At 40.0% G+C, this 26,179-nt stretch overlaps 1 protein-coding gene across 1 annotated transcript in view; it reads right to left on the minus strand.

The window, feature by feature from the left end:
- Positions 1 to 31: 31 nt before the first annotated feature.
- Positions 32 to 26,179, minus strand: part of saga (S-antigen; retina and pineal gland (arrestin) a) — a 56,694-nt gene continuing 30,546 nt past the window's right edge. The window contains exons 2-15 of the mRNA XM_067403078.1: positions 7,495 to 7,555; positions 7,338 to 7,382; positions 7,046 to 7,245; positions 6,371 to 6,430; positions 6,133 to 6,200; positions 5,763 to 5,898; positions 5,573 to 5,657; positions 2,896 to 2,968; positions 2,676 to 2,813; positions 2,447 to 2,524; positions 2,336 to 2,350; positions 797 to 849; positions 656 to 665; positions 32 to 487 (exon numbers count right to left, since the gene is read on the minus strand). Coding sequence (XP_067259179.1) covers positions 385 to 487; positions 656 to 665; positions 797 to 849; positions 2,336 to 2,350; positions 2,447 to 2,524; positions 2,676 to 2,813; positions 2,896 to 2,968; positions 5,573 to 5,657; positions 5,763 to 5,898; positions 6,133 to 6,200; positions 6,371 to 6,430; positions 7,046 to 7,245; positions 7,338 to 7,382; positions 7,495 to 7,555 — 1,125 coding nt within the window. The 3' untranslated portion in view covers positions 32 to 384. The remainder of the gene's footprint in view (positions 488 to 655; positions 666 to 796; positions 850 to 2,335; positions 2,351 to 2,446; positions 2,525 to 2,675; positions 2,814 to 2,895; positions 2,969 to 5,572; positions 5,658 to 5,762; positions 5,899 to 6,132; positions 6,201 to 6,370; positions 6,431 to 7,045; positions 7,246 to 7,337; positions 7,383 to 7,494; positions 7,556 to 26,179) is intronic.

A 26,179-nucleotide genomic window follows, 5' to 3' on the forward strand; every position in this document is an offset into this window, starting at 1 on the left:
ATTGTGTAGTCACCAAATTCCAGCACAGTAATATCTTCCAAATGACTAAAAATATACACTAAAATGATAAAGCAGTTGCAAAACAGCAGTGATCCCACTACCATAAAATTGGTGAAACAAAGCTCTCTATTCATTTTCAATTACATGACCCACATCCAGAGATCCTCACGGACATTAGACAGCTGAAGAATGGTCACAGCAAGGTATGGATGATCGCTAAAGAACTAGATTTGGAATTTGTTAAAATTGACAGTAGTTTTATCTGCTTATAAAAGCTCAGTTGCAGTAATGCTCTTTATGTGGTGGTCTATTTTTAATAGCTTTAAATATGTCCTACTGTAAAGAGGAATGCTTCAAAAACTGGTTGACTTCTACATGCATTCCTCAATGCTCGGCAGGTGATACGGTTCCCTCATCCTCATCCTCGGCCATGCCTTTCAAGTTGGTACGCTTAAACTCCTCAAATACCACTTCATCCTCCAGTTCGCTACAAACAGCCACACAGTCACATAAAAAGTACAAGAAGCAGATATGTTACACTTATATTATTGAAGATACATAAAATTAGTTATTATAAAAATAAAAAAGATAATGTAATGTTGAATCTCAGTTCTTGAACATGCAGACTATGTAAACTATTAAAATCATGACTGACCTTTCTCTCACTTCAAGAGGCAATAAAGAGAAACAACATTTTTAGATTTGCTTATACATAATTGTATGTGAAGCAGAAAATATTTAAGAGACAGATAAAAGAACATGCATAAGGACACTCACGCATGTTCGTAAATAATACCTGTGTCAGGCTTTGGGTGCATAAGCTGGAAAGGGAGCTCCACCCCAACCTCACTGATATGTCAAAACACAAAGCTTAAATAAAGGGTTCTCAATATAGTCCAAAAGTCTGAGACCACTAGCAAAAATGTTGGTCTCACTTTATTTTAGGTGTCTTTAACTACTATGTACTAACAATTAAATTAATCATTTGATATAATGCACTTATTGTGAACATACATGTTTTTACATTGTACCTGCATACCTGCATGTAATTACTGCTGTAATTCATCTCTGTAATTGTCCCTTCCCTTACCTCTTGACCAACCCCTAAACCTATCAATACCACTAAGCCTGTGCCTAACCTTACTCACCTCAATTGCTGCTAACGTGTTTTGCAATACAATATGAACAAAAGTACATTGTACTTATTTTTGATGTAAGTACATAGTAGTTAAGAACACTTTATATAAAGTGTGTCCAAAACTTTTTATTAGATTTAAATTAGATTTTGAATCTCAGATTTAATCATATGTTCTCTTGCTGTGTCCAAAAATCGAATACTTCCCTATAATATAGTATGCAAAAAAAAACAGTACGGCAAAAGTGTAATATATCTGAATACATAGTATTCGAAAAACAGTAGGTTAAAGTTGGCTAAAAGGTAGGCTAAAGTCCCCGGATGACCTACTACTTTCCGCTGAGATTCTGAAGTGCGCATTCAAAGGACACTTACTTAAAGGGATAGTTCACCCAAAAATTCTGTAATTTATTGCCATCTCTACCCCAAATTGACAACCATAGTATTTTTTTTTCCTACAATGGTAGTCAATGGGGGGCAAGGTCTGCTTGGTTACAAACATTATTCCAAATATCTTCCTTTGTGTACAGCAGAACAAAGAAATTTAGGTTTGAGGGGGAGTAAATGATGACAGAATTTTAATTTTTGGGTGAACCATTCCTTTAACTATCCCGTGAGGCCATTTATGAATGGAAGTGAAGCGACCATTCAAGTGAACTGACACTGGTAGGTCTCGTGACATTCATACATTCATTCATACTACCCATATTACTATTATATAGATACTTTTTAAATGGTCTTGAATTAAATTCAAATGTAGTACCTACTTAATGTGTGATTTTGGACACAGCATCTGTGTTTGTCTCTGGACTTTTGTTCTAGTTCCTGTTTCCTGTTCTGTTAGCCATCTTTGTAGGCTTTTTGTAGTTGTCATGTTGATTGTCTCCCCCAGGTGTGTATTGATATCTCATTACCTTGTTAAACTTGTTAGTGACCGTGTATATACAGCCCTTGTGTTTCTCTTGTTGTTTTTTCAGTCAACGTTTGCCGTGGATGTCTTTGTTGAGAATGTTTCAGTACCCTGTGTTCCCTGGATTCCGGTTCTTGTGTTTTGTTGTACATTTTATTAAAACCTCAAACTCGTGTTACAGATTTTCAATTTAGACTCAGATTTTTGGACTCCACTATATATGCACACACACAAAAAACTTCATTGATATGGAATACTTGACTCCAAGACTGAAGAAATGTAATTATTACCTGGATCCCATAATCCTATGAAGGAGAAAAAAAAAAAAAAACACTTGTAAAACATTAAGCATGTGTGATTTTATGGTACTGTAGTAGTATATTTTGTCGTGGGATACTAACCCCCCAACAATAAGCTTCACAACAATTCTGTAAGATACCAAGATCCCCAGAACTTCCTTCAGGACGCCCTCTTTGATCCTGCAATGAAGCATTTAAACATAGTAAACATTTGGATTGCATTAATGAACATTTTTTTGATAGTACATGTAAAAGCTTTAATGTACACAAAGCCTAATAAACTAAAGCAGCTCTCGTTATCTTCACACCAGTGTTCTGTATAGGTACTCACATGCTTGAAGAGGCTAGATTGGTGTCTTCATGCTTCAATTTTCCATCCAGTGCTATGCCTCGCTTTTGTCTGTTATTGGCCAGTAGGGGAAGCAAGGTGTAGACTTTGTCCAGTTTGGCACCTGATTCAACAGAGTCCCTGCACCAAATAGCAAACTTTAATCATATTAACATTTATTATTTTACTGGATTAGATCTAAATATCTGAATAAAACGATTACCCAGAGTCCTCTATGGCCACTGTCTCATTATAACTGTCATTGGAGTACAACACCACATTGGCAATTTGTTCCACTGAAAGGTAAACAATCATTAGTGTGTTATTTTATATTTACAACAGTTTACTGAATGTATGACTGAGTGTGTATATCTACATTTATTTTATTTTTATTTAACCTTTATTTTTCCAGGAAGGTCCCATTGAGATAAAAAGAAATCTCGGTAACACTTTACAATAACAGTACATGAATAACCATGAACTAATACATAAATTAATAGTTACTTCAACATGAACTCATGATTAGTTAAGATATGAACTAATGAAGAGTGATCCTTAACTACGACAGGAGTCATAAGGATTCATGCATGAAAACAGCAACCTTAACTACGCGTTAATACATGTTTGATAATTAATGCATTAATTAACATTTAGGGGTAAACTAAATAAATCAGCCTCCATAAGAGTAAACAAGAAGTACTCTGAATTTGAATTAAACGTGATTTAATACTGTCATAATTTACACTGTAATATCATAATCTGCCATCTGCAGCTTTGTGACAAATAATTGCAATGGCACATGATTATTTAGCCATTAATTACATAGATCTGTCTAATTAAATGTGGAAAATAGACTAACTACCACTAATAAATTTAATTTGATCTAAACTGTTTTCTGATTTTTATAGTTCATTTACATTTAGTCATATAGCTAAATAGTCATAGTTTATTCCCGGAACTAAAGTATGTACGGTTTGTTTCTGGCGGGACACTCATTAGTGGCGCACGTTAGGTGTTCTCTTGGCGCGTTTGTTGTGTTGCTGGCATTTTAAACTAATAAATGTTGAGTGCTTTGGTAAGCCAAATTAATAATTAAAGACATATTTACATGTATGTTTTATTGGGGTTTTCAGGAGGTTATGTGCAGTTATTAACTGTATTTGTATTTTTGTCATTTAAATGTATATGCTTTGATTAGCATTAGCTTGTGGACGCGCGCGATTTTACATGTAAATGTGCCTTATGTGTGTCTTTACAGGTATGTTTATGGCTTGCTTTCAAGTCCATGTATGTTTAATAATATAAATAAAAGTAAAATACAAATACTTTTTATTTTAGTTTTTTTGTACCGGGGTGTAAAGGAATAAGGATGGCACTCTATAGTGTTTATTCATATATTAGTTAATGATGTGTGATATGTGCATCATGTCATGACTTTACTTGAGGGGGCACAATCATAATTAACTCATTATTAGCTAAGCATATACTAACATCAACTAATGGTTTGTTAATGTATACTTATGTCATGACTTTACTTGAGGTGGCACATCATACTTAACTCATTATTAACTAAGCATATACTAACATCAACTAATGGTTTGTTAATGTATACTTATGTCATGACTTTACTTGAGGGGGCACAATCATAATTAATTCACTGTTAACTACTTACCAAATTCAGCTCATGATTATCATTAACTTACTATCAAATACACATGTACTAACACAACTATATAAGTACTCAGCCCAGTTAATTGATGTTGTGTGACTTTTCAAAAAGTCAGAGAATGGAGGTACAGTATATGATCACGGCCTGCGTCTGGATGGAGAGTGAACTTCTGAATCTGATCCCAGCAAAAGCTCCCTGACCTTAGTTCATGTTTCCTGTTTGGTTATTTTTTTGGGAACCGATTCCTAAGGAACTGATGTAAGTCACAGTAGTTTAGTTTGATAGGAAAGAATATCACAAAACATATTAAGACCTTTTAAGATAAATAGTGTATTTAGTATTTTATATGTTTGATAAGGAGGATAAGTGAAAATAATGGCAAACTAATCATGTGCCTTTCAGTGATGTTTATAATGAAGCTGCTGATGTCAGTAGTTTAAATTCTGACAATAATAAATTGTTTAAATTTATTTCAAAGTCCAAATATGTATTATTCCTTCTTATAGAGATGTTTGATTTAGTTTACCCTAAATGTTAATTAATGCATTAATTATCAAACATGTATTAACGCATAGTTAAGGCTTCTGTTTTCATGCATGAATCCCTATGACTCCTGTCGTAGTTAAGGATCACTCTTCATTAGTTCATATCTTAACTAATCATGAGTTCATGTTGAAGTAACTATTAACTCAGGTATTAGTTCATGGTTATTCATGTACTGTTATTGTAAAGTGTTACCGAAATCTCTTCTTCCAGGGAGTCCTGGCCAAGATGGCCGTATATTACATATATCTACATTTTGTCTAGAAATATCAACATTTTGTCAATGAATTTGACTGGGTCAATAAGATAATGCTGATAATCTCTTAATTTATATTTTAAATAACACACATACATATGCAACTCTATTGATATGTTATGAAAGCAAGAAAGCATTTGTGTAAAATGTTATAAATATTTGAGAAAAATGTCTGCCAAATCAAAGTCTTGTAGAAACATGTAGGGAAACTATTTTATATAGAGTTCAATATCAATGAGTCTCTTAAAATATCAGAATTTGATCTTTTTATAAAATGGCAAGGTTTGTTCAGGTTGTAAAATGGCATGTGATGATATTATAATTTTTATATGTACAAAGAATACATTTCAAAGAATAAAAACTATTTTTTTTCTTGAACACTCTTATTTCTCTTGTCTACCAATTTATCAATGTGTTCAGATTCACTCTTACCAGAAATAATGATGTTTCTCACATTTTTGTTGGAGTCATTATTGATTTTGATGCTTAAGTTGATGGGTTCCCCATGATAGTAAGTCTACAAGAAAAAAGTCAACCTACAACATAAAACATTGCTAACAACAAAGGAAGATAAAAAATTATGATATATGCATGCTCGCCTGGTGGTCTGTTTGTAACCCACCTGTTTCTCTAATCTTGCCTCCATATGCAGTGGTTTATCAGACATGAGAAAGTCACGGGTGGTCTCCACACAGGGAGCTGGTCCTAGCTTCTCTGGAGCATACTGGACCTTGCGAATCATCAAACGTACTGAGCTCCTGATGGTGGGGGAGGGGAACAAGGCACATATTATTGTTGAGATCTATACCAAACAGTGGTTTACATTGCTTCACCTGTTCTGTCTTTTGACACTTTACTTGAGGTAATATACATATGCAAATCAGGATAATCAAAGTGGTAAAAGTAGATCATGGTAGGCCTGAATACAACCGTATCCACTGTATTTTCACCCATATAGAGAATAAGAACAAAGAGTTGTAGGCTGAACTAACCGTTTGCGAACTTTTGCATCCTGGCTCTCAGCACAGAAGGCTTTCACCTCAAACTCAACAGCACAGTGCTGTGAAAAAAATACATATGACACTACTCAAGAGGCCATTTATCATGTACATACAAGATGTACAATATGTCAGAGTAAGACTAATAACATATTTGATATAACATATATTGCATCCTGTATTAAAACAAAATGTTCTTCCTAGTTTAGAAGAATAGATATTTGACAGATACCTTTCCGACATCTTTTGGGCCTGGCTGTATTCCTACTGAACAGGGCAAGTTATCAGGGAACTAAAGAAACAGAATTGAGAAATAATCTTGATCAGGTCCTTCAATATACAAAAACAGAAGATGTCTTATATATCAAAATAAATGTATAAAATATCAAAATGAAATAGCACAGATGCACAAACACACACAATTGTTACAAATGATTCCATTATTACGGTGTTGAGTGGCTGAATGGTTGAATTTCCTGTATGTAGGTCTTTGTCTGTGGATGTTAGTCCTGATGGATGGATGGATAGATGGATGGATGGATGGATGTGGATGTTAGATTAAATGAAATAATTTAATTAATAACTGAATCAACACTGAACTGACTTCTCCTGATCAATGACACTATTTTCTTTTAGAACTGCTGCACAGCAGAAATGAAATGTTTGCATCATTGAATCATGTTCCTGTTATTACTGTAAAGCAGCATTGAAACCATCTATATTGTATAAAGCGTTATATAAATAAATGTGACTTGACTATGATGGTACCATGGTCTTTGATGCACCTTGAAATAACATGTAAATTCTATGGTACATGAATAAGGTGATGTGATTCAGTACCATGGTACTATTTCTTTTTTGCAAGGAAAAGTATATAAATTTAACCACCTGACCTGCAGATACTTACTTCAAAGAAAAACGGGTAGGCATTGTCACCGAGTTTGCGCAGTAGTTTATCCTGGACCTTGGTGAGAATGCACTGCTCTTTGTCCTGCAGTGGGGGGTAGATTTGCCGGGTGGCCAGATAGATCTCACGTCTAAATGAGATGCCCACCACGTCCATGTCATCACGTCCATATCGAAACGTGCAGGACAAGGTGGCATACGCTAGAGGGCGACAGAATCACAAACGAAGTCTCATTGTAATACATCTAATTTATCATCTGTTCAGTTTGTAAAATTTGAATGAATTTAGTAACCTTTTTTCCCCTTCAGCTGTTCAGGGTCAACAAGAAGGACACCATCTGATGGAGAAGGAAAAACACAGTGATATTAAAAAAGAAAATGTAAATAACAGTTTTAAGAAAACTTACTAAGTGCTTAAAATCACATTAATAAAATTATTCTCTCACGTACCCACTGGATCCACTGAGTCAACATGGTCAACAAAGTCTCTCTTCCCCATATACACACCAACCTGATTCAAAAACACAACATATAAACACTAAAAGACTTATTTTGTGTGTTCTGTTTTTTTTTCAGGTTTACTTACTTAACATAAACAAATTAATAACTAATATCACATTTCATGCATGTTCAACATACACTTCCCGATGCTTCTGTAAAGCCACAAATCATATTTTGCTGTGGCCATCAGCCAGTCACTAAATTCTTATAACTAATGTAATAGCCCTAAGAACATTTTTCTGTGACTAGTACTAATAAATCCTTGTCTGAGGGTGAGAGTATATACTAACCTGAGAAGCACCTCTAAAAATATTTCTGCAAATTGTGTGATCCTATTGTCCCTTCAGTTCAGTAATCTGAAGGTTGCAGGGCATTAATTTTTTCATATGTGGCCATGTGAGAAACCTACGCACATATGTCACTTTATTTTGAATGGAATAGTAACAGCAAAAGTCATACACTATGAAGACATGTCACAGCAAGATAAATGCTGTTGGGCTTAAATTGGTTGAATTCCCAGGGATTTTGTTACTGCAATGTTCAATAAGAGTCAGGGTGATACGCCACTCTGGATCACATGATCACCAAATGATGGTGTGTTCACGCCATGTCATAATTGCTATAATTATGAGATGACAATTTGGAGCTTACAATTTTAGAACTTACAAGTTATAACAAATTCTGTGTCACGGTCACCATCTCTGTCACCTCCTCCAAACTACATTTCACATCATCCTTCCTTCTACTCACCTGCACTCCTTTAGCAATCACCCAGTCACGATCATCTTCTAATTACTGATCACCACCAACTGTCATCGATCACCGTCTGCACCAGTTCAAAGAACTTACCACACACACACACCTTGTCTAGTCTCGTCTAAGACCCACCTTATGTTCTCCTGGATTATTACTCACCTGAATTCTCCTTACCTGCTGTTCATCTCCTCAACTAAGTCTCTGTGTCCTCTTCCATGCTCTGTGTGTTCATCCTACAAAGATAGAAAGGAATTAAGCATTGTCTTTAACTATACTTACCATCTCTCCAGTCTGGAAATCCTTTGAATTGCAGTGAATTAAAGGGAGGAGCGACAGTTTTTGTTTTCCAGAATGGCAGAAGCCTGGAGCAGTGTGTCAAGGATTTCACTGACTTCAGCGACTCATCTGCAGTGACCTTACCCTGATTGAGGAATTTTAGTGTGGGCTGGATGATATGATCCATTTATTGATGACGCAGGCAGAACCATGCTGGATGCTAGAGAAATACATTAACTTTGTGCTCTGGATAGATGGGTCCTCTTTCATCTTTGGCAGAGCGGAGGAATACACCATCACCATCATCCAGCCCCAGCTCACACCAGTCATGCAACCAGCCCCTCACCATCATCCAGAGTCTCGCCCAATCACGACCGCCATTCCAGAGTCTCGTCCCGTCATGGCCACCATTCCAGAGTCTCGTCCCATCATGGCCACCGTGCCTGAGCCCTCAGCCAAAATGGCCACTGCACCTGTGCCCCTGGGAGTAATGATGGAGTATGAGGGGCATCTTGGAGCCCAGAAATGACTATTGTCCCCGAGTTAAGCCCAGAGATAACTCTGGTCCCCAAAAACAGCCTAGTGATGGCTCCAGCCCCTGACCAGAGTCCAGTGATGGCTCCAGCCCCTGACAAGAGTCCAATGAAGGCTCCAGCCCCTGACAAGAGTCCAGTGAAGACTCCAGCCCCTGAACACAGTCCAGAGTCCACTCCAGTATGTTCTCCAGAGTCCGCTCCGGTATACTCCCCACAGTAAACTCAGAGTCCACTCCAGTGTTGGTTCTAGCCCATGAGTCCGCCGCAGTGACCTCTGAGTCTCCAGTGCTCCCTCCTGGCTTCCTAAACCAGCACCAACCTGGGCTCCTGAGTTGCCTACACCACCATGTGTTCCTGAACTACCTGCTCCAGTATGGCTTCCTGACCTTCCTGCACTGCCATTGCTTCCTGACCTTCCTGCGCCGCCATGGCTTCCACAGCTTCCTGAGCCGACATGGCTTCCAGAGCTTCCTGCGCTGCCATGGTCCCCCGAGCTGCCTGTGCCGCCATAGCCCCCTAAGCTGCCCGCGCCACCATGGTCACCTGCACTGCCAGCGCCGCCCTGGAGGCATCCTAACCTGCTAGCACCACCCTATTTTCCTGTCTCTCACCTGCCACAGCTCCAGGACGCCCACCCTCCATTCCAGGTTGGAGATGAAGGACCTGCGCCTAGACACAACGACAACACAGCCCTCAAGTGTCAACTAAACTAGTCACTAATCTCCTGCAAAGGCCTCCTTCCCTTTCCTTTTCCTATGTATAGATAAAACGTCATCAAAATTATTCCAGTTTGCATGGAAATGACTAATAATTCTGAATTATTATACATCAAGTAATTTGGTGATTTCACTTTGTAAAGAAAGTGTCAGGGTTCTGTCACTTCAGTCTTGTTTATTTCTTGGTTTTGTGACAGAGCTCTGACACTCCCGTTCTTGTCGTGTTTTTGTGTGAGCGTACGGTCTCGAGTGTTCTCGGGGCTGTGCGGTCTCTTGTCTGCGTGCCTTGTTTCATGTTGGGAGCATGGCGTTCGGATCCCGGCACTCGTGTCTAGTTTGGTTTCGTGTCGGGATTCGGACACTCGCGCTCCCAGTCCTGTCTTTATTGTGAGCGCACGGTTTGTGTGTACTTTCACTTGCTGTGCGCTCTTGTCTCATGTTTTGTGTAGCACGCGGTTATTTCCACCTGCCGCGTGCTTTCATGTTTTTGTCTTGTGTTGTGTAGCACACAGTCTGTGTTTCACGGGCTGCGTGCTCTCATGTTGTCTTGTTTTGTGTGAACACGTGGCTTATGAGTTTTCATAGTCACGTGTTCATGTCTCGTCTTGTGTAAGCACATGGCTTGTGATTTGTCTTCATTGGCCATGTGCTTGTGTCTTTGTTTTGTTTGATGTGAGCACATGGCTTGTCATGTGTTTCTTTGTGCCATGTGCTCTCATGTCTATTGTCTTGACCCCGCCCACCTTGTTACCTCATTATTGGTTGATTTGCCCCACCTGTCCTCCCTCATTACCTGCCTTGTTTGCTCTCCTATTTATTCTCCTTGTGTTTGCAGTCCTGTGCTGGTTCGTTGTCGTTTATTCCCTGGTGTTTCCATGAGTCAAGCCAAGTCTAGTCGAGTCCTGTTTGTCAAGTCTGTTTTTCCCCCACGGGGTAGTTTTTGTTGTGTTTTTGTTTTATTTTTTATTATTAATAAAAGCCCTCTTCCCTGCATTTGAGTCCTCGCTCCTTCCCTAAATCTGACAGAAAGACTAAGCATCTATGCAGATACACATTCAAATGTGCATACCTAAAAACGAAACACATAAATGAATGGCAAGAACGCATTAAAAGTCTTCTGTTTTCAGTTAAAAAGGTGTCATGTAAGCGGCCCCTAAGTTAATAATTAATGATTTTTACAACGGAAGTGATTCAATCAAAAACTTACCTTAGCTTGATAATAATATTTTCCTAGAGCTGCTGTGTAGGAACTGAGGATGAACCACACAAATAAATCTTCCAGATGATTCGTTCAAACATAACTCCATACAAAGCTCATTTTAACACTCCAGATCCCAAATCAACATGGAGGAAATCTAGGTTGTAAAACCTGATGAATGTGTGCGCAAAGGACCAGCCCTCAGCATCACAGACCTCTTGTAGGGATACCCCTATTAAAAGGCTTACAAAGCCACCATACTCCTCCTGATTCGATGCACCACAAATGAAACACCAATGGGTTTCTACCCAAAAACACCACCCAAAGGTGCGTGGTAAGCAGCTAGCTTCTGCAGAAATTCCAACGCTGTACCAACCGGGCAGTAACTAGATCCAGCTGATGATTTCCATCAGTTTCCTTGTGCAAGGAGCTTTGGAGTTAGCGTGGTCTCACAACCTCAGTTGACAGACCTGAGTCTATGAGTTAGGCCCCCTCAGAGGCCAAATCCACACTTCCATAACTCTGATGTCCAGAACTCATCTGTCCAGAACTCCAGAACTGATGGGAGTACAACCATCAGGGAAACCATGTACAGACACAGCCTTAGCCATGTCTGCACCTCCATATGAGCTCCACCACCTCAGGGTGAATTCTCCATTCCCCAGGCCTCAGCCCCTGTCTCGACAGGATGTCTACTCCCTAAATTTTGTGCCCAAGGATGTAGAGCCTGAGTCATCATCACCAAGCAGGTGCCAAGAGAAATGCTAACCCGTCCACAGACGCTGAGCAACCATCCATGATCGCTCCCGAGCCCGTGAGGGAAGCATCTGTCGTAAGTGTACGCGACGACAAGGAGCTCCTAGCACAGGACCCTGGGACAATAACCAAGACTTCTTCCACATAACCAAAGTATGAAGCGTAATGTAGCGAGCAGGGCTGTATGTTAGATGGCGCTGTCGAGCCATTTTGCCACGCCCAATTCCAAAACCCATAACATACGTACATTTTCACCACTTCTGACGCGTGTGCAAAGTTTCATGAGTTTTCGAGCACGTTTAGGCCCTCTAAAATGCGATTCACTTTGGAGAAGAAGAAGAATAATAATTAAAGCTGCAAGCAGCGATGAAAGGGCCCTCGCCCCCGGGCTCACCGCCACCAGTTGGCCTTAGGAAAACAGCGAACAGTGGGCGACATGCATGTGAGCAAGTAAATACAGGAGAATTATTGCAAAATCATGTAAAAGTGCCACATTTCCTGCTGCCAACAGGTGGCGCTATAGCTAACTGAATATTGTTATATAGATGTCTTTAGACCAGGACTTTTATCACACATGTGAAGTTTGGAGCAGATCGGACATAGTATGCCTGAGTTACAACAGCTTCCTCTTTCATGGCGAAACATCAGACTTTGTCAGGCCGCCACAGACACGCCCTTCAGCGAAAACTCAAGATCTTTGATATTTAACATCTCAAAGGCCTTAAGATTAGACTGGCCATATATTATGTGCTTCTGGTTTAATCTCTATAAGGAGTTGATCACAGTGTAAAACATGTAATTTCCTGTTGCCCCCAGGTGGCGCTATGACTGTAACTGAATATTGTCATATAAATGTCTTCAGGTCAGGACTCTAATAAAACATGGGAAGTTTGGGGCAGATCAGACATTGTATGCCCGAGTTACAACATCTTCCTGTTTCATGGCGAAACATCGAACTTTGCCAGGCCGCCATGGACACGCCCTTCAACGAAAACTCTAGATCTTCACAATTTAACGTCTCAAAGGCCTTTAGATTAGACTGACCAAATATGATGTTGATCTGATTAAAGCTCTAGGAGGAGTTCGTTAAAGTACAACATGTGGAAATGGCAAAAACTGCCAAATTTTTACAGAGAAAAGTCAAAATATCTCACTTCCTGTTGGGTTTACAAACTTTGCACCAACGGGCTTTTTTGTAGGTATTGGGCTGTTACATCTGTCTACCGAATTTCATAACTGTACGTGAAACGTAGCACGAAGGGCGCTTAATTGAAATTTTGTAGGTGGCGCTATCGAGCCATTTTGCCACACCTAATTCTGAAACCCATATCAGATGTAAATTTTTACCACTTCTGACGCTTGTGCAAAGTTTCATGAGTTTTTGATAATGTTTAGGCCCTCAAAAATGCGATTCATTTTGGAGAAGAAGAATAATTGGCTGAGCAATTCCAATAGGGTCCTCACACCATCGGTGCTTGGGCCCTAAATATAGCTGCGAGCAACGATGGCGGGCCCAAGCCCGGTGGCACCGCCACCCCGGTGGCTTAAGGGCAACTGTGCACAGCGGGCAATAGGCATTTAAAACGGTAAAACATCAAAGGACTATGTCAAATTCACTCCACATTTACTGCACTACAAGGTGCCGCTATAGAGCCCCTCCTCCCTGCTCATTTTCAAAGGTTTACATGTGCCAAGTTTTAACTTCTGATCAGGTAAATGCTGATCAGCAAATCAGGTAAAAATAAGAGTGTGATTTCAATGTATGCTGAAAGTGACACATTTTCTGCTTCCAGTTGGTGGCGCTATGACTTTTAATCACAATAGTCACATCCATGTGATCAGCCTTGTACAACGAAGACTAAGCCGAAGTTTCATCAAAATCAATTAATGTATGCAGAAGTTATAACACTTTGTTTCCTTTACTTGCCATAAATTCGTTGCCTCGCCACGGCCAAACCGTTTGAGATATCCAAAATCCGTTTGCAATTAAACAACTTCAATGTGTTAGCAACAAGTTAAAAAAAGCTTGGTGTAAATTGGATAAACCCTGTAGGAGTAGTAGTATAAAATTCATAGCCTGTTTTTTAAAAAAATTAACATTCAAACAAAAATAGCCGACTTCCTGTTGGTCGGAGCTAATGAATGTAAATTAGAAAATTGTCCGGCTTGATGAGAACAATATGTGTACCGAGTTTGGTGACTGTAGGAAAAACTAACCCCCCCACTTTTGTCAAAAGGTGGCGCTACTGAGCCCCTCCACCACGCCCATTTCTATGGCTTTGTCCATGTCTACTGGTTGACAATATTGATGTGTGTGTTGAGTTTCATGCAATTTGAAGCATGTTAAGAGCCTCAAAAACACTCAAGAATATTATTACAGTTTGACCTGTTGCCATGGCAACAATATTTCAAATATCAAAAATCCTGTCATAGGTCTACATATGCTGTGTATTGACATTACACTGATGAAGTTTGAAGCAAATCAGGTAAAAATAAGAGGGTGATCTCAAAGCATTTCAAAAAGTGATACACTTCCTGCTGCCAGTTGGTGGCGCTATAACTTTGACTCACAATAGTCACATCCATGTGATCAGACTACTACAACCAACACACTCGTGAAGTTTCATAAAGATCAATATATGTATGCAGACGTTATAACACATTTCCTGTTGCCTTTCTCTCGCCATAAATTCGTTGCCTCGCCACGGCCAAACCGCTCGAGATATCAAAAATCCGCTGGCAATTTTTAATCATCAATGTCTTGACTTCATGCTGACCGAGTTTGGTGGCGATCGGATTAATCGCCTAGGAGGAGTATATCAAATTCCAGAGCATGCGTTTTTCAAACAACCCTTAATAGCTGACTTCCTGTTGGGGTGGCGTTTAACTTAGAGTACGAAAGTTGTTCGGCCCGATGAGGTCTATATGTGTACCGAGTTTCATACTAATACGTGCAAGCGTGTTTAATATATGGACCAAATTTTCAGACTTTTTTCAAGGGGGCGCTGTCGAGCCCCCCTGCCACGCCCAGGTACCAGCCTCTGCGGCGTCATAATGGCCGCGGATTCCAATGTGTGTGCCAATTTTCAAGAGTTTTTGAGCATGTTAAGGCCCCCAAAAAGCCACGGAAGACGGAAAAAAAAAAAAAAAATATAGCTGCGAGCAGCGATGGCGGGCCCAAGCCCGGTGGCACCGCCACCCCGGTGGCTTCAGGGCAACTGTGCACAGCGGGCAATAGGCATTTAAAACGGTAAAACATCAAATGATTATGTCAAATTCACTCCACATTTACTGCACTACAAGGTGCCGCTATAGAGCCCCTCCTCCCTGCCCATTTTCAAAGGATTACATGTGCCAAGTTTTAACATTATTCTGATGAATTTTGAAGCAAATCAGGTAAAAATAAGAGGGTGATCTCAATGTATGCTGAAAGTGACACATTTTCTGCTTCCAGTTGGTGGCACTATGACTTTGAATCACAATAGTCACATCCATGTGATCAGCCTTGTACAACGAAGACTAAGCCGAAGTTTCATCAAAATCAACGAGTGTATGCAGAAGTTATAACACTTTGTTTCCCTTTTCTTGCCATAAATTCGTTGCCTCGCCACGGCCAAACCGTTTGAGATATCCAAAATCCGTTTGCAATCAAACAACTTCAATGTGTTAGCAACAAGTTAAAAAAAGCTTGGTGTAAATTGGATAAACCCTGTAGGAGTAGTAGTATAAAATTCATAGCCTGTTTTTTCAAAAAATTAACATTCAAACAAAAATAGCCAACTTCCAGTTGGTCGGAGCTAATGAATGTAAATTAGAAAATTGTCCGGCTTGATGAGAACAATAAGTGTACCGAGTTTGGTGACTGTAGGAAAAACTAACCCCCCCACTTTTGTCAAAAGGTGGCGCTACTGAGCCCTTCCACCACGTCCATTTCTATGGCTTTGTCCATGTCTACTGGTTGACAATATTGATGTGTGTGTCGAGTTTCATGCAATTTGAAGCATGTTAAGAGCCTCAAAAACACTCAAGAATATTATTACAGTTTGACCTGTTGCCACGGCAACAATATTTCAAATATCAAAAATCCTGTCATAGGTCTACATCTGCTGTGTATTGACATTACACTGATGAAGTTTGAAGCAAATCAGGTAAAAATAAGAGGGTGATCTCAAAGCATTTGAAAAAGTGATACACTTCCTGCTCATAGTTGGTGGCGCTATAACTTTGACTCACAATAGTCACATCCATGTGATCAGACTACTACAACCAACACACTCGTGAAGTTTCATAAAGATCAATATATGTATGCAGACGTTATAACACATTTCCTGTTTCCTTTCTCTCGCCATAAATTTGTTGCCTCGCCACGGCCAAACCGTTCGAGATATCAAAAATCCCCTGGCAATTTTTAATCATCAGTGTCTTGACTTCATGCTGACCGAGTTTGGTGGCGATCGGATTAATCGTCTAGGAGGAGTATATCAAATTCCAGAGCATGCGTTTTTCAAACAACCCTTAATAGCTGACTTCCTGTTGGCGTGGCGTTTAACTTAGAGTACGAAAGTTGTTCGGCCCGATGAGGTCTATATGTGTACCGAGTTTCATACTAATACGTGCAAGCGTGTTTAATATATGGACCAAATTTTCAGACTTTTTTCAAGGGGGCGCTGTCGAGCCCCCCTGCCACGCCCGGGTACCAGCCTCTGCGGCGTCCTAATGGCCGCGGATTCCAATGTGTGTGCCAATTTTCAAGAGTTTTTGAGCATGTTAAGGCCCCCAAAAAGCCCCGGAAGACGAAAAAAAAAAAAAAAAAAAAAGAATCCTTAGAAGAACAAGAGGGCCCTGCGCGCTTAATTCGCTTGGGCCCTAAAAATAATAAATATAGCTGCGAGCAGCGATGACGGGCCAAAGCCCGGTGGCACCGCCACCCCTGTGGCTTCAGGGCAACTGTGCATGGCGGGCAATGGGCATTTAAAGCAGTTAAGCATAAAAGGACTGTCAAATTCACTCCACATTTACTGCACTACAAGGTAGCGCTATAGAGCCCCTCCTCCCTGCCCGTTTCTAAGGCTTTGCCCATGTCTACTGGCTAACAATCCTGATGTGTGTGTGGAGTTTCAAACAATTTGAAGCATGCTAAGAGTCTCAAATGCATTCAAAACCAATATAAAAGTTTGATGCAGGTAAGGCAAGGCAACTGTGTTTGTTGCCAAGGCAACTGTGTTTGAGATATCACAATTCTTTTCAAAGGCCTACATCTGACATGTTTTGACATTATTTAAATGAAGTTTGAAGCAAATAGGGTAAATATAAGATGGTGATCTCAAAGGATGCTGAAAGTAACACATTTCCTGCTGCCAGTTGGTGGCGCTATAACTTTGACTCACAATAGCCACATCTATGTGATCAGCCTTGTAGAACGAAGACACAGCCGAATATTCATCAAAATTAATTAATGTATGCAGAAGTTATAACACTTTGTTTCCCTTTTCTTGCTATTAATTCGTTGCCTCGCCACGGCCAAACCATTTGAGATATCCAAAATCTGTTTGCAATTAAACAACTTCAATGTGTTAGCAACAAGTTAACCCTTTTAGCGGTACGGTCCCACATATGGGATTTTCATTTCAGTGCCACTGGGCGTACGGTACCACATATGGGATTTCGAACATTCATCGACGTCACATAACTGCCAGACTCAAACTGTGCTTTCGCGCTCTGGCTACAAGACGGACGCGCGCAGCTCTTGTCATATATCACAGCTATGCAGTGTTTTCAGGCAGATAATGTTTATTTTAAGGTTTCAGACATTTAAATATGCATAAGCACCATTAAAACAATACATTAAGCGTTTATAATTTACACATTGATGTCCGACATCAGTGGAAGCAGCAATAACAAATATAATTTGACGACATTTATTCATATCAGACACACATAATGGGCCTAAGTAACTATAAAGTTTACTCTATTATTCTTCCAGTTCACCAGCCACTTACTTGCATATATTTCAGAAGAAAATGATGAATTCACCTGCTGTAAATCCGACTGACAGTACTCTGTGAACTGCAGCGCAAACTAAGATGGCGGCGCCCATTTCGCATTATAGATCAAGATAAAGATCATTTACAAAGGTTTTAAAACAACAAAGCACACTCACTTACATATATGTGAGAATCGGAATATCAGATAGTTGATGACATGGTAAGCAATTTTGCGAATATTTTAAATAAAAAAGGAAAAACTAAATAATAGTGATCCATCTGTCATACAGTGTTATTGTTGCTGCATTCAGCGCTCGTGACACACAAGACGCGTCGCTATGGAAACATTAAAGGCGAACGTTCTAAAATAACGGTCGCCTTAAAAAAACTCACTCTGGGGGGACAGTTAGAATATTTTAAACTCACGGTCGAAAGGGTTAAAAAAAGCTTGGTGTAAATTGGATAAACCCTGTAGGAGTAGTAGTATAAAATTCATAGCCTGTTTTTTCAAAAAATGAACATTCAAACAAAAATAGACGACTTCCTGTTGGTCGGAGCTAATGAATGTAAATTAGAAAATTGTCCGGCTTGATGAGAACAATATGTGTACCGAGTTTGGTGACTGTAGGAAAAACTAACCCCCCCACTTTTGTCAAAAGGTGGCGCTACTGAGCCCCTCCACCACGCCCATTTCTATGGCTTTGTCCATGTCTACTGGTTGACAATATTGATGTGTGTGTCGAGTTTCATGCAATTTTGAAGCATGTTAAGAGCCTCAAAAACACTCAAGAATATTATTACAGTTTGACCTGTTGCCATGGCAACAATATTTCAAATATCAAAAATCCTGTCATAGGTCTACATATGCTGTGTATTGACATTACACTGATGAAGTTTGAAGCAAATGAGGTAAAAATAAGAGGGTGATCTCAAAGCATTTGAAAAAGTGATACACTTCCTGCTGCCAGTTGGTGGCGCTATAACTTTGACTCACAATAGTCACATCCATGTGATCAGACTACTACAACTAACACACTCGTGAAGTTTCATAAAAATCAATATATGTATGCAGACGTTATAACACATTTTCTGTTTCCTTTTTCTCGCCATAAATTCGTTGCCTCGCCACGGCCAAACCGTTCGAGATATCAAAAATCTGCTGGCAATTTTTCATCATCGATGTCTTGACTTCATGCTGACCGAGTTTGGTGGTGATCGGAATAATCTCCTAGGAGGAGTATATCAAATTCCAGAGCATGCGTTTTTCAAACAACCTATAATAGCTGACTTTCTGTTTAGGTGGCGTTTAACTTAGAGTACGAAAGTTGTTTGGCCCGATGAGGTCTATATGTGTACCGAGTTTTATACTTGTATGTGCAAACGTGTTTGATATATAGACTATGTTTTTGGACCCCCATTCAAGGGGGCGCTGTCGAGCCCCCCTGCCACGCCCGGGTACCAGCCTCTGTACGGCTGTCATGGCCGCGGGTTCTGACCCGTGTGCAAAATTTCATGAGTTTTTGAGCATGGTAAGGGCCCCAAAAATGCCCGAATAGTCGAAAAAAAAAAAAAAAAAAAAAATTAAAGCTGCAAGCAGCGTTGAGAGGGCCCTCGCACCCGGGCTCACCGCCACCCGTTGGCCTCAGGAAAACAGTGAACAGTGGGCGTCATGCATTTAAGTGAGTGAATACAGGAGAATTATGCCAAAGTCATTTCGAAATGCCACACTTCCTGCGGCCAACAGGTGGCGCTTTTACCGTAACTGAATTTTGCCATGTTGATGTCTTCAGCCCAGGACTATTTTCGGACATGTGAAGTTTGAAGCAGATCGGACATTGTATGCCTGAGTTACAACAACTTCCTGTTTCTTTCGTGGCGTTAATCGCATAAATTAGCACTCAGCCAAGTGTTGCATGATTTAACGTGTCTCTAGCATGTTTGGTACTTCTTGGCATAATGAAATGTGACTCTGGTAGTGAATTACATTGTGAAGCATTCCATTTCCTGTTGCCAGCAGGTGGCGCTATGACTAACTAAATATTGTCATATAGATGTCTTTAGGCCAGGACTCTTATCACACATGTGAAGTTTGGGGCAGAGTTACAGCAGCTTCCTCTTTCATGGCGAAACATCAGACTTTGTCAGGCCGCCACAGACACGCCCTTCAGTGAAAACTCAAGATCTTTGAAATTTATCATCGCTAAGGTCTTGAGATTAGACTGACAACATTTGATGTTGATCTGGTTAAATCTCTATGAGGAGTTAATCACAGTATAAAACATGTCATTTCCTGTTGCCTACAGGTGGCGCTATGACTTTAACTGAATATTGTTATGAAGATGTCTTCAGGTTAGGACTCTAATAAAGCATGTGAAGTTTGGGGCAGATCCGACATTGTTTGTCTGAGTTACAACAACTTCCTTTTTCATGGCGAAGACATCAAACTTTGTCAGGCCGCCACGGACACGCCCTTCAGTGAAAACTCTAGATCTTCGCAATTTAACGTCACAAAGGCCTTTAGATTAGACTGACCAAAAATGACATTGATCTGATTAAATCTCTAGGAGGAGTTCGTTAAAGTACAACGTCTGGAAAATGCAAAAAACGGTGAATTGATTAAAAATATCTGACTTCCTGTTTGGTTTCGGATTTCGCTCCAAGAGAATTTTTTGTAGGTACTGGGCTGATAAATGTGTGTACCGAATTTCAAACCCCTAGTGTTATGTAGCGAGCGGGGCTGTACGTTAGATGGCGCTATCGAGCCATTTTGCCACGCCCAATTCCGAAACCCATAACAGACGTAAATTTTCACCACTTCTGACGCGTGTGCAAAGTTTCGTGAGTTTTCGAGCACGTTTAGGCCCTCTCAAATGCGATTCATTTTGGAGAAGAAGAATAATAAATATAGCTGCGAGCAGCGATGGCGGGCCCAAGCCCGGTGGCACCGCCACCCCGGTGGCTTCAGGGCAACTGTGCACAGCGGGCAATAGGCACTTAAAATGGTTAAACATCAAATGACTATGTCAAATTCACTCCACATTTACTGCACTACAAGGTGCCGCTATAGAGCCTCTCCTCCCTGCCCATTTTCAAAGGATTACATGTGCCAAGTTTTAACATTATTCTGATGAATTTTGAAGCAAATCAGGTAAAAATAAGAGGGTGATCTCAATGTATGCTGAAAGTGACACATTTTCTGCTTCCAGTTGGTGGCGCTATGACTTTGAATCACAATAGTCAAATCCATGTGATCAGCCTTGTACAACGAAGACTAAGCCAAAGTTTCATCAAAATCAATTAATGTATGCAGAAGTTATAACACTTTGTTTCCCTTTTCTTGCCATAAATTTGTTGCCTCGCCACGGCCAAACCGTTTGAGATATCCAAAATCCGTTTGCAATTAAACAACTTCAATGTGTTAGCAACAAGTTAAAAAAAGCTTGGTGTAAATTGGATAAACCCTGTAGGAGTAGTAGTATAAAATTCATAGCATGTTAAGAGCCTCAAAAACACTCAAGAATATTATTACAGTTTGACCTGTTGCCATGGCAACAATATTTCAAATATCAAAAATCCTGTCATAGGTCTACATCTGCTGTGTATTGCCATTACATTGATGAAGTTTGAAGCAAATCAGGTAAAAATAAGAGGGTGATCTCAAAGCATTTCAAAAAGTGATACACTTCCTGCTGCCAGTTGGTGGCACTATAACTTTGACTCACAATAGTCACATCCATGTGATCAGACTACTACAACTAACACACTCGTGAAGTTTCATAAAGATCAATATATGTATGCAGACGTTATAACACATTTCCTGTTTCCTTTTTCTCGCCATAAATTTGTTGCCTCGCCACGGCCAAACCGTTTGAGGTATCCAAAATCCGTTTGCAATTAAACAACTTCAATGTGTTAGCAACAAGTTAAAAAAAGCTTGGTGTAAATTGGATAAACCCTGTAGGAGTAGTAGTATAAAATTCATAGCCTGTTTTTTCAAAAAATTAACATTCAAACAAAAATAGCCGACTTCCTGTTGGTCGGAGCTAATGAATGTAAATTAGAAAATTGTCCGGCTTGATGAGAACAATATGTGTACCGAGTTTGGTGACTGTAGGAAAAACTAACCCCCCACTTTTGTCAAAAGGTGGCGCTACTGAGCCCCTCCACCACGCCCATTTCTATGGCTTTGTCCATGTCTACTGGTTGACAATATTGATGTGTGTGTCGAGTTTCATGCAATTTGAAGCATGTTAAGAGCCTCAAAAACACTCAAGAATATTATTACAGTTTGACCTGTTGCCATGGCAACAATATTTCAAATATCAAAAATCCTGTCATAGGTCTACATCTGCTGTGTATTGCCATTACATTGATGAAGTTTGAAGCAAATCAGGTAAAAATAAGAGGGTGATCTCAAAGCATTTCAAAAAGTGATACACTTCCTGCTGCCAGTTGGTGGCGCTATAACTTTGACTCACAATAGTCACATCCATGTGATCAGACTACTACAACCAACACACTCGTGAAGTTTCATAAAGATCAATATATGTATGCAGACGTTATAACACATTTCCTGTTTCCTTTTTCTCGCCATAAATTCGTTGCCTCGCCACGGCCAAACCGTTCGAGATATCAAAAATCCCCTGGCAATTTTTAATCATCAGTGTCTTGACTTCATGCTGACCGAGTTTGGTGGCGATCGGATTAATCGTCTAGGAGGAGTATATCAAATTCCAGAGCATGCGTTTTTCAAACAACCCTTAATAGCTGACTTCCTGTTGGCGTGGCGTTTAACTTAGAGTACGAAAGTTGTTCGGCCCGATGAGGTCTATATGTGTACCGAGTTTCATACTAATACGTGCAAGCGTGTTTAATATATGGACCAAATTTTCAGACTTTTTTCAAGGGTGCGCTGTCGAGCCCCCCTGCCACGCCCGGATACCAGCCTCTGGGGCGTCCTAATGGCCGCGGATTCCAAAGTGTGTGCCAATTTTCAAGAGTTTTTGAGCATGTTAAGGCCCCCAAAAAGCCCCGGAAGACGGAAAAAAAAAAAAAAAAAAAAAAATTAAAAAAAATAATAAATATAGCTGCGAGCAGCGATGGCGGGCCCAAGCCCGGTGGCACCGCCACCCCGGTGGCTTCAGGGCAACTGTGCACAGCGGGCAATAGGCACTTAAAACAGTTAAACATCAAAGGACTATGTCAAATTCACTCCACATTTACTGCACTACAAGGTGCCGCTATAGACCCCTTCCTCCCTGCCCATTTTCAAAGGATTACATGTGCCAAGTTTTAACATTATTCTGATGAATTTTGAAGCAAATCAGGTAAAAATAAGAGGGTGATCTCAATGTATGCTGAAAGTGACACATTTTCTGCTTCCAGTTGGTGGCGCTATGACTTTGAATCACAATAGTCAAATCCATGTGATCAGCCTTGTACAACGAAGACTAAGCCAAAGTTTCATCAAAATCAATTAATGTATGCAGAAGTTATAACACTTTGTTTCCCTTTTCTTGCCATAAATTCGTTGCCTCGCCACGGCCAAACCGTTTGAGATATCCAAAATCCGTTTGCAATTAAACAACTTCAATGTGTTAGCAACAAGTTAAAAAAAGCGTGGTGTAAATTGGATAAACCCTGTAGGAGTAGTAGTATAAAATTCATAGCCTGTTTTTTCAAAAAATTAACATTCAAACAAAAATAGCCGACTTCCTGTTGGTCGGAGCTAATGAATGTAAATTAGAAAATTGTCCGGCTTGATGAGAACAATATGTGTACCGAGTTTGGTGACTGTAGGAAAAACTAACCCCCCCACTTTTGTCAAAAGGTGGCGCTACTGAGCCCCTCCACCACGCCCATTTCTATGGCTTTGTCCATGTCTACTGGTTGACAATATTGATGTGTGTGTCGAGTTTCATGCAATTTGAAGCATGTTAAGAGCCTCAAAAACGCTCAAGAATATTATTACAGTTTGACCTGTTGCCATGGCAACAATATTTCAAATATCAAAAATCCTGTCATAGGTCTACATCTGCTGTGTATTGCCATTACATTGATGAAGTTTGAAGCAAATCAGGTAAAAATAAGAGGGTGATCTCAAAGCATTTCAAAAAGTGATACACTTCCTGCTGCCAGTTGGTGGCGCTATAACTTTGACTCACAATAGTCACATCCATGTGATCAGACTACTACAACCAACACACTCGTGAAGTTTCATAAAGATCAATATATGTATGCAGACGTTATAACACATTTCCTGTTTCCTTTTTCTCGCCATAAATTCGTTGCCTCGCCACGGCCAAACCGTTCGAGATATCAAAAATCCCCTGGCAATTTTTAATCATCAGTGTCTTGACTTCATGCTGACCGAGTTTGGTGGCGATCGGATTAATCGTCTAGGAGGAGTATATCAAATTCCAGAGCATGCGTTTTTCAAACAACCCTTAATAGCTGACTTCCTGTTGGCGTGGCGTTTAACTTAGAGTACGAAAGTTGTTCGGCCCGATGAGGTCTATATGTGTACCGAGTTTCATACTAATACGTGCAAGCGTGTTTAATATATGGACCAAATTTTCAGACTTTTTTCAAGGGGGCGCTGTCGAGCCCCCCTGCCACGCCCGGATACCAGCCTCTGGGGCGTCCTAATGGCCGCGGATTCCAATGTGTGTGCCAATTTTCAAGAGTTTTTGAGCATGTTAAGGCCCCCAAAAAGCCCCGGAAGACGGAAAAAAAAAAAAAAAAAAAAAATTAAAAATAATAATAAATATAGCTGCGAGCAGCGATGGCGGGCCCAAGCCCGGTGGCACCGCCACCCCGGTGGCTTCAGGGCAACTGTGCACAGCGGGCAATAGGCACTTAAAACAGTTAAACATCAAAGGACTATGTCAAATTCACTCCACATTTACTGCACTACAAGGTGCCGCTATAGACCCCTTCCTCCCTGCCCATTTTCAAAGGATTACATGTGCCAAGTTTTAACATTATTCTGATGAATTTTGAAGCAAATCAGGTAAAAATAAGAGGGTGATCTCAATGTATGCTGAAAGTGACACATTTTCTGCTTCCAGTTGGTGGCGCTATGACTTTGAATCACAATAGTCAAATCCATGTGATCAGCCTTGTACAACGAAGACTAAGCCAAAGTTTCATCAAAATCAATTAATGTATGCAGAAGTTATAACACTTTGTTTCCCTTTTCTTGCCATAAATTCGTTGCCTCGCCACGGCCAAACCGTTTGAGATATCCAAAATCCGTTTGCAATTAAACAACTTCAATGTGTTAGCAACAAGTTAAAAAAAGCTTGGTGTAAATTGGATAAACCCTGTAGGAGTAGTAGTATAAAATTCATAGCCTGTTTTTTCAAAAAATTAACATTCAAACCAAAATAGCTGACTTCCTGTTGGTCGGAGCTAATGAATGTAAATTAGAAAATTGTCCGGCTTGATGAGAATAATATGTGTACCGAGTTTGGTGACTGTAGGAAAAACTAACCCCCCCACTTTTGTCAAAAGGTGGCGCTACTGAGCCCCTCCACCACGCCCATTTCTATGGCTTTGTCCATGTCTACTGGTTGACAATATTGATGTGTGTGTCGAGTTTCATGCAATTTGAAGCATGTTAAGAGCCTCAAAAACACTCAAGAATATTATTACAGTTTGACCTGTTGCCATGGCAACAATATTTCAAATATCAAAAATCCTGTCATAGGTCTACATCTGCTGTGTATTGACATTACACTGATGAAGTTTGAAGCAAATCAGGTAAAAATAAGAGGGTGATCTCAAAGCATTTTAAAAGTGATACACTTCTTGCTGCCATTTGGTGGCGCTATAACTTTGACTCACAATAGTTACATCCATGTGATCAGACTACTACAACCAACACACTCCTGAAGTTTCATAAACATCAATCAATGTATGCAGAAGTTATAACACATTTCCTGTTTCCCTTTTCTCGCCATAAATTCGTTGCCTCGCCACGGCCAAACCGTTTGAGATATCCAAAATCCGTTTGCAATTAAACAACTTCAATGTGTTCGCAACAAGTTAAAAAAAGCTTGGTGTAAATTGGATAAACCCTGTAGGAGTAGTAGTATAAAATTCATAGCCTGTTTTTTCAAAAAATTAACATTCAAACCAAAATAGCTGACTTCCTGTTGGTCGGAGCTAATGAATGTAAATTAGAAAATTGTCCGGCTTGATGAGAATAATATGTGTACCGAGTTTGGTGACTGTAGGGAAAACTAACCCCCACTTTTGTCAAAAGGTGGCGCTACTGAGCCCCTCCACCACGCCCATTTCTATGGCTTTGTCCATGTCTACTGGTTGACAATATTGATGTGTGTGTCGAGTTTCATGCAATTTGAAGCATGTTAAGAGCCTCAAAAACACTCAAGAATATTACTACAG

This window comes from Chanodichthys erythropterus, chromosome 12 (genome assembly GCF_024489055.1).
Source record: "Chanodichthys erythropterus isolate Z2021 chromosome 12, ASM2448905v1, whole genome shotgun sequence".
Taxonomy (NCBI): domain Eukaryota; kingdom Metazoa; phylum Chordata; class Actinopteri; order Cypriniformes; family Xenocyprididae; genus Chanodichthys; species Chanodichthys erythropterus.